The following is a 14907-nucleotide window of genomic DNA, read 5'->3' as shown; positions in this document are numbered from 1 at the left end:
AAGCAAAACCTGATAGAATTGCAAGGAAAAATAGAAACACTAAAATTATAGTTGGAAACTTCAACATCTCTCTCCTAATAATTGATAGAACCAAAAAAGAGAAAATCAGTAATGGATATAGAATATTTGAACAACACAATCAACCAACTTGACCTAATTGACATTTATAGAACATTTCACCCAACAACAGGCTTTTCAGGGCACATAAGGCAATCACTAAGACACATCACACCATGGACCATAAAATAAATCTCAACAAATTTAAAAGGGTACAAATAATACAATGTACATTCTCTAACCACAATAGAATTAAATTAGAAATCAATAAGAAAAAAAACTCCGGAAAATGCCCAAATATTTGGAAACTAAATAACACACTTCCAAATAACTTAGTTAGATGAAATAGAAAGGGAAATTACAAAGTATTTTGACCTGAATGAAAATGACAAAAAATATGTCAAAATTTTCAAGATGCTGCTAAACAGTAATTAAGGGGAATTTATGCACAACACACCTATATTAGAAATGAAGAAAGGTCTCAAGTCAATGACCTCTGCTTCCACTTTAAGAAAGTAGAAAAAGAAAAATTAAACACAAAGTAAGCAGAAGAAGAGAAAAAATTAAGATCTGAGTAGAAATCAATGAAATAGAAAAATAGAGAAAATCAATGAAACCAAATGCTGGTTCTTTGAGAAGAACAATAAAATTGATAAACCTCTTATGAGGAGAAAAAGAAGACAAAATTTGCCAATATCAGTAATGAGAGAGGTGATTATATCTACAGATTTTGCAGATATTTAAAAGATGATAAGGGAATATACAGATAACTTCAACAAAATATACAGATATACAGATTACTTCAACAAAAGCATGATCCATAAAAGAACAAATCTGTAAACTGGAATTTGTCAAAACTAAAAGTGTCCTAAAAACACTGCTAAGAAAATGAAAAGTACAAGTCACAGATTTGCAGAAAATATTTACAAATTACATATCAGATAAGGGATTGTATCCTGAATATATAAAGAATTCTCAAAACTCCAAAATAATGAGAAAACCAACAGCCCAATTCAAAAACATTAAGGGCAAAAGATTTAAGCAGACATTTTATCAGAGAAAATAATCAAATGGCAAATAAGCACATAAAGAGATAGTCAACATCATTAGTCACTAACGAAATTCAAACTAAAACCACCATGAGAGGGGCCGGCCCCATGACCAAGTAGTTAAGTTCACACACTCCGCTTCAGCGGCCCAGGGTTTCACTGGTTCGGATCCTGGGCGAGGACATGGCAGCACTCATCAAGCCATGCTGAGGTGGCATCCCACATGCCACAACTAGAAGGACCCACAACTAAAAAAAACATACAACTATCTACTGGGGGGCTTTGGGGAGAAAAAGGAAAAATAAAATCTTAAAAAATAAATAAATAAATAAACCACCATGAGATATTATCACACTTCTTTAATAATGGTTAAAAAATAATAATTTTTTTTAAAAGCAGTCTAACAGCTGCAATTGTATATTATTTAAGGAGGACTAAGGTGAGATGGCATCTAATTATTTTCTAATATCAAACTAGTAAATGTAATTGTACAAATGAGAAAAGGAGATTGAAATCTATTAAATGGTATACGTTGAATTTCACAATAACCCATGATGACTAGAGAATTAGCGAATCCAAAAAAATCCATTAAATAGTTTTATGTCTGAAAAATTTTGCAAATTGAAGACAGATTGTAAAGAGAAGGCTAGAGTTGGAAAGTTCCCTGCTCATCAAATTAAAAAGAAGAGCTCTATTCATTAAAAAAAAATAATAATAATATTTTTTTAAGTCCAAACTAAGTATTGCCAAGAATGTGGAGAAACTGAGGCTCTCATACACTGCTGGTGAGACTGTATAATGATAAAACCACTTTGAAGACAGTTTGACAGCTTTTTAAGTTAAACGCACATTTACTCTATGATTCAGTTATTCTACTTCATGGTATTTACCCAAAAGCAATGAAAGCATATGTCCATAAAAAGATTTGTACATGAATGTTCATTGCAGTTTTATTTGTAATGGGTAAAAACTGGAAACAACTCAGTGTACCTCAAAAAGTGACCAGATAAACAAACGGTGGTATGTCCATACAAGGGAATACCACTCAGCTATAAAGAGGAATGAACTATTGATACACACCTACCATGAACGAATGTATCACAAAATAATTATTCTGGGTGCAAGAAGTCAGTCCAAAGAGTACCTGCATGATTTCATTTATGTAACATTCTAGGAAATGTAAGCTCATGTATAGTGACAGAAAGCAGACCAATTATTTGGGGGGCTGGGGAAAAGCAAGAGTGAGGAGTACAACAGGGCATGAGGAAACTTTGGGGGATGATGAATATAGTCATTATCTTGATTGTGATGATGGTTTCATGGATGTGTGTACCTGTCAAAACTTATCAATTTGGGGCCTGGCCCTGTGGCCAAGTGGTTAAAGTTCTGCACACTCCACTTCAGCAGCCCGGATCTGTGGGTTTGGATGCCTGGCATGGACCTACTCCACTCACCAGCCATGCTGTGGAGGTGTCCCACCCACAAGAAAACAGAGGAGGATTGGCACAGATGTTAGCTCAGGGCGAATCTTCCTCAGGAAAAAACACAAAAAACTTATCAATTTGAATACTTTCAATGAATGCAGTTGTTTTTTTTTTTTTTTAATGTCAATTATGCTTCAATAAAGCCATTTAAAAAAAAATCAAGTGATAGAAGCAGCTATGGGCTACGGTCAATCCCATGCCAAGCATCAAGAAGAGGAAATAAAATTGTCCCTAGAAAAATCTTGTTGCCTGAGGTATATTTCATAAAATTATGTATGACAGAAAGACTGCTCTGCACATAAGGACTATCAAAAAGAGAAGATTTTCATTAAATCAATGCTTGAAATTGTAACATGGCTAAAATACAATAAAATAAAATCTCCTCTCTCAAGTATTCTCAGAATGTTCCTTCCAAACTCTCTGAGATAAACCTCTCAGTGAACAGTCTCATCTTCTCCTCTCTCTGACTCACTGGGTCCACTCTGAAGTAAACTGTGGCAGGCAAGATGGGAGCCACAGATATGCCATCTCCCTAGAATAAGACACATGTTGTAATCTACATAGTCGACCGGGTTTTTGCTTAGAAAACAGATATAAATGGAAAAATTCCTAACTGTTCCACATGAGCAAATGTAATTTAGCAATGCCACAATCTGTCTAAAAATCTGTTAATTTAAGTGCATAGATAGCGTAGAGTCTCTGCCAGTTCCATCTTCATTTTTTTTAAGCACAATGATATATTGAAGAGCTGCACTCTGAAGTTCCCCTGAGCATAACATACTGTATATTCATTGTTTCTCTGCCTGATTTAAACCATATTTGTTGGTTACTTAAATAATACAAATTGAAATATCACATAGAATGAACTATATAACTAAATAGCCAAGAATTTAGTAACGTTAAAAAAATAGTCTGTCAATTACCTGAGGTGTTAGGATATTTCCTTGGTTTAGTATTGCTGCTTCTGTCAAGAACTTTTGCGTATAAAAAGGGACTCGAGCAGATAGCATCTAACCTTACAACCCTCCAACCATCTTGTATAGCTACAGGCACTGAAATTGATAGAAACCCACAGATACATGCCTGGAATATCAGGAATTCAAAATAAAGATAAATAAATAAACGCCCACTTTGGGATTCATTGGCTTTTTGCAGAAAGAAAAAACAATACTGTAATAAGATTTTCTGTTCACATATTGAGGTACCTAGTGACATGTTGGTAAATGTTTAATAACTGGCCTAAGGGAAAAGGAGCAAGCCCTGGTATGTAGCATTTGCCAATTTTTGTGGTGTAAATACTGCCACCCTGGCTGATTTTAAGCTGATTTCACTGAAGGCAAAATTGGGATGAGAAGCACACAGTCAGCTCTCCTGAGCTTGCACACGAGCTAGTACAAGCACCCCACTGGAAATAAATGTCTCACGTGTGACAACAGCTAACGCCAATCCTATAAGAGAAATAGAACTAAGTTTCTAGGATATGCCTGTGTCTTTTATTCTTTGTGGACGAATTTTTCAATTCTGAAGCTATCTTTTAACCCGTGACAATAAATTTCCATCTGAACAAAAATGATGTTTAGGCTGTAGGAGACATTACCCATCATTAAATATTTGAGATTTCTTAATATTGAGGAAGTCAACAAGTTTGCTTTTTCTTTAACAGGAATCTTTATATGCTCAAACTTCATTCATATTAAATGCTTATTGTAGCCCCCAAAAAAGTGATAAGGAAAGAAAACAAACAAGACAACATTTTAATACTGATTTTAGACAAAAATTAACCTAATGCAACTTGTTAGTAAAGGGGGAGGATGGTTAGGACAAAGTCAAACGTATCTCCCATCATAGAACTTGTGTGCCCCACCTCGAAGGTGTGAGTATGTGTTTGTATCTTTGTTTGGCGGAGTGTTGTTTTGCAATAATAGGAACTAAGAAGGGGAGATTAAAAGTCATCTTTTTGTGGTATTTTCCACAAAGAGAAACTTTCTTCAAAGCTTAACTTTCGAAGGAAAGCTAACAGAAGGAAATAAACTTATTAAACTGGAAGTTCAACAAAAGGGGGGAAAAACAAGAGCAACAAGAGCTCCAGCATTTCAACACAACCGTAGCAAAGAAATAATAAAAGGAAGAACAAAAGAGCAGACATATACCCAAGTTCTGAGTCTGACTGCAGCTGGAGCACTGAGGGGTCTGTGTCCCACTGCAGGGTCCTAATCGTGCAGCACAAAGGAAAAAGAACACAGAGAATTAACAAAAGGGGAGGGAAACAAACCAAACCAAACCAAGTCATTCATCAAGGCAATGGCATATACAACACATACATGGAACATCTCCCCACTTCTTCACCTCCCTTCCACCCCCAGGTGCAAGGAAGACCCACGAATATCAAGTGACAAGAGAAAGCAAGAAGCCATCCTTTCCTTTGAACATCTGTTTGATATTGGAAGCCACGGTTGTATTCACAGAAGGAAGCCCAGAGCCAAATATTCAAACTCCGTACCACCCGATCCATTTTTGTTTTATTTTGTTTTGTACAGAAGCCTGACTGATTTGAGCATGTAAACTGCTTCACGTATCACTGACACCCCAGCGCCCAGCCACATCTGGTAGCACCAAGCATCTCCCAAGCGGTGAAGAGAAAGAACCAAATGCAAACATGCAGGAGCATCTGGGGAGGTCGGGCCAGATGGAGCATGACGGCAGGGCCCAGTGAATACCTGGCTTCTTTGGGTCAGTTACTGCAAATATAATGCATTAGATTTCATGGCTCATGGGTATTTTGGTATTTTTTTATTTATATATTACACACAAGATGGTCACCAACAATATCATTTGTCTGAGATGCCAGGGATACCTTATATCTTTTAAATGTTTCACAAGAGACAGCACAAAGCAGAAACAGTTACCAAGGCATTCAATTTCCCTTGTTATTCCTCTTCACAATAAAAGAGGACGAACAGCTCTTCTATAAACAGAGTGCACGCAAGGACCTTTCTCAGGCAGGCCCTGTCAATTTCCTGCCCATAAGTGGTTACAGGTGAATCAGGCATGAGGCTGTCTGGTAGGCAACTGACAGACAGCAGGGACTTCAGAGTCAGGCATCTGAGATTCAAATCTTGCCTCTGAGACTTACCAGCTGTGTGACACTGGGCATGTCACTTACATTCTCAACCCCAGTTCCCTTTTGCTTACTCTAAGCATGGCCCACAGACTAGAAGCATCAGCATCTTTTGGGAGTTTGTTGGAAATGCAGAGACTTGGGTGGTACCCCAGACTCACTGACTCTACACTACGGTTTAATAAGGTCCCAGGCGATTCACGGGCATCTTAAAGTTTCAGAAGCCCTGCTCAGTTTCCTTGTCCGTAAAGATTTACCATGACTTATGACACAATTTATGACCTGGCCTGCAGCTATCTTCCAAACTTATCTCTAACCACTGTCCTCCTCCTTCACGGTGTCCTTCTTGTGTCCTCTGTCCTCCTTGATGTTCTTTCCCCAAAGACCTGTGTAACTCACGCCTTTGCTTTGTCCATGTCTTGGTTCAAATGTCACCTGCTCAGAGAAGCTTTCCTTTCACCACCCTATCTCAAGTCACTCTTCATCCCCTTTCCTTTTCCTGCTTTACTTTCTTCACAGCACTTATCTTTACCTATGATTTTATTATACGTCAGTTTATTATTATTGTTTGTTGACCTGGACTAAAACCTCATAATGGTAGGAGCAGCTATATTCCTAGATTACAGGGATTTGCCTAGAACTGAGCCTGGCATACGTGCTCATAGGCTACAATATTAGTTGAAGGAATGAATGGTTGGATGGATGATCTCTGGTTTTCTAGAGGGATTACATGCAATCATTCCTATAAAGCACAGAGTCACTACCTGACCAACAGTAGCTGTTCTACTGCCACATCCACTACACCTACCACCAATGTTTCTGTGAGTCAATACCCTACCTATGTGACGGATCCCACACAAGCTGCTCCTGCAGAGGTATCAGAATGCAGTTTCATAGCTTCCCTTATTAGCTCTGGCTGCGTTCTTCTCTTCTTATCTGAAGGCTCCAAAAGATGACAAGTGAAGTCCAATGAGAACCCTAATTGGCCACTGTTTCTTAGACCAGTACTTCTCAAACTTTAATGCACATATAGATGCCTGGGAATATTGTTAAAATGCGGATTCTGATTCAGTAGATCTGTGGCATTTCTGACAGGCTCCAGGGGATACTGATGCAGCCAGTGTGCAGACCACACTTTGAGTAGCACAGTCTTGACTTAGATCAGTGGTTCTCAAACTGGTGTGATCAGAATGACCGGGAAGCCTTACTAAAATACAAAATGCTCATCTCTAACCTCAGAAATTCTGATTCAGTAGATTTTGGGTGGGGCCCGAGAATTTGTATTCTAATGAGTTCCCAGGTAATGCTTACAGCTGACCCTGGAACCACCTTTGGAGAATGACTGGGCTAGACTACTGCTTTCATTAATCAGCAGGCAGAAAGCATCATTGATCCTCAAATATGCCAGCATTTAACCATGTGATTAACTCAAACCTGGCCTAAGGCCCAGGTCACTGTCAGAACAATTAAATCTGAACGTGTGGGGTGAGACCCAAGCATCGGTGGTTTTGAAAACTCTCCAGGTGATTTTAATGTGCAGCCAGGGGTGAGAACCACTGCTGTGGGCTCATTCTCCGCTCAAGGTAAGCAGCCCTTCCTGGTTCTGGACACTGATTCCTTCACCTTGTTTCGAATGGTACAAGTAATGGATTCCGTCCCAGTGATTCATACTGCTGTTCACATATCTCTGAGGATCTTTTATCTTTACGGTCATTTCTTTGGCTGCAGACAGAACAGCAGCCTCTGCTCTGGCAGACTGTGAGAAGCATTCCCTTGTAAGGAGTGGGATCCCCTACTTTGCCTTCAATTTGCTTTGAGGTTTCTGATGAGACAAGCTTTATCAACCTTTTCCACTTGTCCAGGGCAGGTGAAGGATGCAGCAGCTCCCAGGTGGTCCAGCTGTTCTGTCGCCTGACAGCTCACCTGAACTCACTGTATCCTTAACAAGTAAAAATGATGATTCCATCGGAATCACTCACTTCAGACGTCCACACCTTAGCAGTCTGGAGTTTGCATTTACTCAGAACACCTGTGGTCTATGTAACTAACCCACAACAGTCTTGCCCCCCAGTCACATATGGATTACTCAGTAAAAGAAATCACAGTTATCATCAGTAATGAGCAGTGGGGTAAGGAGTTAAGCCAAGGATGCTATCAAGTGTGCTAGTTTTATTTTCTTTTGATTTTTCTCGTTATTATCTGTGGGGTGGTCAGACTTGCACAGAATGCAATTTTTCTTTGAAAAAGAACTTGAAGCCAATACATTAAATGGGCAAAGGTTGTTTGTGTTTCTTAATGTAGCCTAGGAATGTGTATTAAACATTCACTGAATTCTTCCTGTACAAACTTGCAGAAAAGCTTCCATAAATAGCAACCTCTTGGAGAGAGCCCTGCCTGGGCGGTGGGGGCTGTGTCCCGGGCGAGGCTCCACTATGCGTCACCAGGAAAGGCTCCTCTGTTCTCAGCAAGATGAGGAGGCAGTCTAGAGGCCCTTTAAAGCTCTTTTCTGCCTGATATTTTAACACATTGAATGATTATTAAACCACCTTTCATCTTTCTCTTCTCCGATTGGTATACTTTTATTTAACCAATTGACATAGGTCGTACTTTCCAAACATCTTATCATCAAGTTACTGCATCATTGAAAATGAACTGATGGTTTCCTCACAGCTTCTTGGGCAGTTTGAAATCTTACCAAGTAGTTTACTTTTAAAATGAAAGAAGTAGTGAAATTGTTAAGTAAATATATGTGAACGTGATATACTATCGCAAAATATTTTCTTAGAGAAATCACCCTGTTTACTATAGTAATTAGTTCTGGTTTTCAGTCATTTCTGGAATGGACCAATCAATGCATGCAGGTAAAGAGTATTTTTGATTAGAAAATTCATTACTTATTCAATAAACAACTATTAAGGACCTGACATGTAAAATTCTGTGATAGTGGATTAAAAGAATTCTCAAGGAACCTACAACTCTTATGGGGAGATAAAACATATATAAATAGTTTAGTTGAACAAGGCAGAAAGTAAAACATGCCATCTAAGTGGCACCATAGGTATGCTGTGGGACATGGGACTTGAAACTTAAGAATCTTACATTTTAGTAAAGGAACGAGACAAATGAATATATATACCTAATGATATACTGATAAGGTACACAAGGAAAAAAGTACTTCTTGTCACTTGCCCAGGGCCTGGCACAGTTTAAAGTTGCAATCAATATTAGCTGAAAAAATTAATAAATGCCATAATAAAGATTAATAATAATGATAGTTATCATTTCCTTTCAATGAGTATTTATTCTGTACAAGCTAGCCAGGAACTGGATTGTACTTTCATTATCCTTTGAAAACCAGAGTAGGAAGGCACCCTCCAAAATCTTGAAAAGATCAGATTCCATTTGACCTGGTTACAAAAGCCAAGGGCCTCAGCATCAAGTCAAACACACTGTTAGTCCCACTCTGATTTTTTGCCCTAAGCCCAGTAATTGGATTTCTGCCTTGTTTCTGTGACGAAGTCCTCGCCTGGTACCTCAGTCATCCCATAACCTCTGCCTGTAGTTCCCCTAAAGTCCAATTTTGGGAAACTTGCCCAGAGACCTTAAACTACCTTTCTTTTACCTGCATCCCCATCCTTCCACTCATGCTATACCCAACCATGCAGTTTTTTGCCAGCTATGCATGCACGTGCATACACTCACAAGTCAATAAACATCTTTACCAAGTACCTAATATGTGTGAAGACTCCAGGTAACGTAGTAATAAATCAAAATCACTTGTCCCATATGAATATACTATGAATTAATTATAGATGGTTTGGGAATAATGGTTTAGGATATTATTGTTCATCTTTATGAGTACAAATATTTGAGAGCCGTAACTAAATAGCAACATTTCCTTAGATGGCTTCAAATTAAATGTGTCAATTTACTAGAAGCAGGCTCTTCAGAAGTAAGAATTTCTTACCTTTATAGTCCTTGCAGATCTGGCATTTATTGTGTGTAAGACACAACAATAAATTTATAAGACACACAACTATTTATTGAACACACAGATGAATGAATGGTCTTTACTTGCCTTTTCTGCAGATGGGTATGAAGTGTGAGGGCAAGTTGATTCCCAAAGAAATTGTTTTTACATTCTTTATTAAAAAATGAAGCAATGAATCAGGGCATGTCTGCCTGACTCCCTTAATTCCTACCAAGACACTTACAAGCAACTCAGTCTTGTCCAGCATGATGTCACCACATGGTCCCAGGAGAGTATTCAGACTCATTTCCACATTGAAGAAGGAAAGCCTATCTTGAAAATGCTGACCATAATGCTGGTTTGTGCTGAGAATCAAAAGAAGTCCAGCTTTCTTCTCTATCAAATGGACTTAGCAACTTAGTCCCTGAATCAATTGCATTGGAACTCAACTTTTCACATTTCTTCTTTCTCTCTAAGATGAAGAGACAGCTCAAAGGCAGAATACAGAGCTCCTCTGAGTCACACAGGTTCTCTGGACTCTTGTTTCACATGTCTTCTCTGTCAAACAAATTACTAGTCACTAATCAGATAAAGAAAACAGTTGGGGCCAATGTGAGCAAAGTGCCAAACAGAAAATCTCCAGTCAATGTCATCCCTAAATATCTATTTTTCTAAGTGCCATTTCCAAAAGTAATACACTGAATAGTAAGGACATTTTAAAATCCATCATATCACTCAATCTGTCACAGTCATTAACATGATGTCAATTAATTAAGGATGGCATTTAAATAATGAGTTAATGTTTTCCTCCCCAGTCTCAATTATTTCCTTACTTAGGACTGGCAATGATGATGATGAAGATTTTCTGTCAGGAATAAAATTGGAACAGTGCAATACATACTTATATCAGGCTCCTTCTAAAAAGCCTTTTTCTTAATTTACTGCGTAGAAATCTTCCCTTGCTGGCTAACATCAAAGTCCTAACATGGAGCTCCAATATGGGCCGCACTAAGCCACAGAGGAAGTCCATCTGAGTTGGATTCAAAAAGAAATGTTAAGATTCCCATCACAAAGCAAGGACATGTTTCCCCCAAATCTTACACAGAGAATCTGCTGTCAAGCAAGCAGTTTCTCTAGAAGAAAACTCAGCAAGCCTTTGCTAAAACAGACGCTTATGTGTTACTATAACCATATGGGAACATTCAGTACGCTCTCCTGAAGACAGGGTAATAAGATATCAAAAACGTTTAATCACTTAATGTGCTACATAAAGAGAAAACCCTGTAGTATACATTTTATTTCAAATTCCAAAGAGACTACTTTTAACCAGCCTTGAATCACTGATTTCAGTCTCCCTGAAGTCCAATTAGCTAGTAGCATCCTGTCAACTTCTCTTTACATAATGATAATTTAAAGAATTTTGTATATACAAAATTATAATGGTCTTATTAAATTTTCTCCAAGGTTTTGCATTATTTTATTGTCCTTTACACCTTTACTAAAACTTCCTTAATGTCTTCCGTTTAGCTTCTCATTCACCAGAGCACCTTAGAAGACGGTGATATTTTCACCAAAAAAGGATTAAAAGTCCTTTGAAGCTGAGGTAGTTTCAGAGAATCCTAGGAAATGCAGTTGTGGATAAAGATGAAAGTCCTGAGGGTTTTCTGTTGGGCATTAGGCCCAGGTGGCCCCTAAGCACATTTTCCTCTCCTGAGATCACTGAGAAAAGTGGTGACCAGGTGCAGCCAGCACAAGTTGACCACAAACAAATTATTCTAATTTCCTTATTTGAGAGTTCAGTAGGCAATAGATCAGGGAAAGGCAGAGCTTATCAAGTATCTGAATTTTACCACAGTATTCTGTCAACATGAAACTTAATATTAACTATATGGAGGCCTAATGTTCAAACTGAACAGTGGGGGATCTGCAGACAGCTGTCCCTTTGTCCCCGAATTCTCCTTCTAAGTGCTTCAGAAGACATTTCTTCCTCTACTGCATTTAGGTCCCCTTGGGGACATCGCTCCCTAGAGAAAATCTATGGATATAAGGGTTTTGATTAATAGATGCTGATAGCTTAGAGGACAGGCAACGATTTTAAATACAATGGGATTATGTTGGAGGCAACTGGGGAAATTTGAAGATATTAGATAAGATGAAAATGTATTGAAATAGGAAAATAGAAATATTTGATTAGAAAAGAAAGTTAAACAGTTCGTACAGTATAAGATCATTTATCATATATATGATACATATATTGTGTAAAAGAATACAAGGTGTTAAGCATGCTAGTCTCTGGTGGTAGGAATATGATCTTTTTCTTATTTTTCTTGTCTATGATTTCTAACTATATAACATGCACTGGTATTGCTTCTGTAATAATAAGATATTATTAAAAATAAAATGTGGGAGGACTTGAATGTACTGATCAATTGGAAAGTAGAACTTAATGATGGTGTTAAGACCATAGATGGTCAAAAAAGAAGATATAAATTAATTTTGTTACACCGCCACCCCCATGCCACTTCTCACCAAATACAAACAGCAGAAATTTGCCCTTCTGACTATTTTGTTAAGAATGTTATGGGATACGTGTTCTTATTATAATAGGAGATTGCACAGCATGTGATCACACTGAGACATACTTTATCTCCGTAATCATTTTGAAAGTTTTCTTCCTTGAATCAGGTTTGGGACAGGGTGTAGCCTGTGGCCTGATGTCCAGACGGACCTTATGAGGTCATTACACTTTCCTAGGTTTCTGCAGGCTGGTACCGCCTCTAATTTAGCATTGTCACTGAGAACTCTAAGGAATGTCAGCTACACACGAGAAGAGTTCTAGTGCAAAGTCCCTTGTGAGCTATCTATGTGAATGAGAAGAATAAATGTGGGCTGAACGATGATCGCTTAGATTCATTTCTGGTTGAATCTCTGAAGGTTAGGGAATAAGGAGTGGGCAACCCAGAAAGTGTTCTCCAGGGACATGGACTTGTCATGTTCAACATTTTTACATAGTTACTTGGATGATGGTATAGGCATGCTTATCAAATTCGAAAATGACACCAACATATTTTATGAGCGAATCTAAAAAGATCTCTTACCATTGGATAAATGTGGCTAAATCAAAGTGTGAAAACAATAATAAGCTAAAACTCACATATAATTAATATATGCCAGACTTCTTTTCAAGTGTTTGACAGGTATTAATTTGTTTAATCCTTGCAATAACCTTACGGAGTAGGTTGTGTATCACTTATATCAATTGTTATTAGATATCATGTAAGGGACAGGTATAGACTGTGGAAATTTGTATCAACACGCCTAGGTTGCAAGTGTAGCTATGTGTGAACTTGAGAAAAGTACTTATTCTCTCTGTGACTCAGTGTCCTCATCCACCAAATATAGGATGATAGTTGATTCATTCAGCAAACATTTATCAAATACCTATTCTATGGATACAAATCAAATGTCACCTACTCCCTGCCCTCAAGGTACTTCCTAAGGAAGTCATTTCCTGAGGAAGAGAGAAATGTATTCAACGAAATATAAGTCATTCCTCTTTAAGGGCTATAAAGTACTACATGATTCACTCCTGTGTATGAAAGATGTAGGATGTTGGTTTGAGATTAATATTCTTTATCATAGTGAGAAAAAATATTTCTATTCCTTGTTTACTAAATTTTAAAATATGGGAATAGATGTTTAAATTTCTCAAGTATTATTTAAGTACATACTGTAATGATTACTTTTCCCTCTTTGACTTTTTTATTTGTTGAATTATGGTAACACTTTTTCCTATACTAAAATATCCTTGAATTTCTGAATCAGTCCTAATTAATCATAGCATAGTCTCCTCTTAATACTGTGTTAGATGCCAGTTGCATATACTTGAGACTTTTCCTCTCTAAGTAAAACTAGTCTTTCAAATGTCTTCTTAATAAAATTGCTTTTTTTAAATCCAGCAGCTCATTCTTTGCTCAATATGATTAACTGAGGAATGATTAATCGGTTCTACCAAAACTGATTAAGAGAAAGAGAAAAATACCACAGATGTAAATTGTAAACTAGAAGTAGGCTATAACAACAGAAACAGAACTTTCAAAACAAATTGTGATACTTTAAGTGAAAAAAAATTGTCATATTAATACAACTGAAAAATTATTATATATTTCTACTCTCTATTCACTCATCTTTAACAATTTATTCAACCACTCTTAGAAAATCAATAAGAGGAATTTTTGTTATATTTGACTTTTGAAACCACCATTATTACCTTTTCTTTATAATAAGGTATATTAAGTATGCCAACTTTCAGCTTAAGCCACTTACAAGGATTACATAAGAAATGTTTGCCAATTTTTGCTCTGTGAAGAAAATTTTAGTTTTGGTTTGAAATTTTGGCAGATGAACGACAGAATTTATGTGCACCTCTTGGTAGGATCAGATGTGTTAATTTGATTCCTAAGTTATCTTCTGAAAGATTTTTCCATTTTTTGAAGAGTCCAAATTCCACACAAATAGGCAAATTTATGACTATAGAGTTTTCTTAGGAATTACCAAGCTCTTTTCCCAGTCTCACATTTTATGAAGTGTAAAGTTAATAGTAATTGTTTTCAAAGATGTTTCTTCTACGGAAAAAGACATTCCAAGTGGAGTTTTGAAAACTGAAATATAACCTTCTTCTGAAATTTAACTCTCATATCTATTTTATGGAAGCAAAAACATAAACTTGGGTAGTGATTCCTAATGCCTTCTCCTCAAGCAAACTTTGTGCTCAGTTTTTCTGAAAATCATTTCCTCAATGCCAGTTTTCTTGTATTCCTATGAAACCTGCACTTAGCAAGGGATTTACTCATTGACTTCCAGTTGCCTATTCTTGCGAGAACATTCCTATAAAGAACTGACACTGGTTGGAACTTGTGTGCGGTGGGAGTGGACAGCACCTCTTTCAAAGTGATTCATTAAGTTAAAAAATAAATCATGTGAGAAGGGGGAAGACATGAAGAGTGATGTGTTCTGAGAAGGAATAATTGCTGCTGTCCCAGAGTGCTAACGGTGTAGGTCAGCTTTCTCCGGAAGGTTTTCAAAGGGCTCATCAGCTGTGAAGTCGGTAAAAGAATTTAACGCTGCCGACAGCACCCCTGGAAGCTAAGCACTAATGACACAACACCAGCATTGTATAGGAACAGGCAAACATATTAACTTAACGATAGGCCGATGGACCCCCTAAGG

The 14907-nt window shown here is 37.4% G+C and overlaps 1 protein-coding gene across 4 annotated transcripts in view; it reads right to left on the bottom strand.

The window, feature by feature from the left end:
* The window catches only part of DYNC1I1 (dynein cytoplasmic 1 intermediate chain 1), a 282561-nt gene that overhangs the window by 226357 nt on the left and 41297 nt on the right, over positions 1–14907 (bottom strand). For 2 of the 4 annotated variants that reach the window (XM_070615670.1, XM_070615666.1), the window contains exon 5: positions 4741–4800. The exons of the other annotated variants lie outside the window; for them this stretch is intronic. In XM_070615670.1, coding sequence (XP_070471771.1) covers positions 4741–4800 — 60 coding nt within the window. The remainder of the gene's footprint in view (positions 1–4740; positions 4801–14907) is intronic. 4 annotated transcript variants of the gene reach the window in all.

Source organism: Equus przewalskii, chromosome 4, assembly GCF_037783145.1.
Source record: "Equus przewalskii isolate Varuska chromosome 4, EquPr2, whole genome shotgun sequence".
In the NCBI taxonomy this organism is placed as follows: Eukaryota; Metazoa; Chordata; class Mammalia; order Perissodactyla; family Equidae; genus Equus; species Equus przewalskii.
Note: the sequence above shows the minus strand (reverse complement) of the source record. Positions and strands in the feature narration are given on the sequence as shown.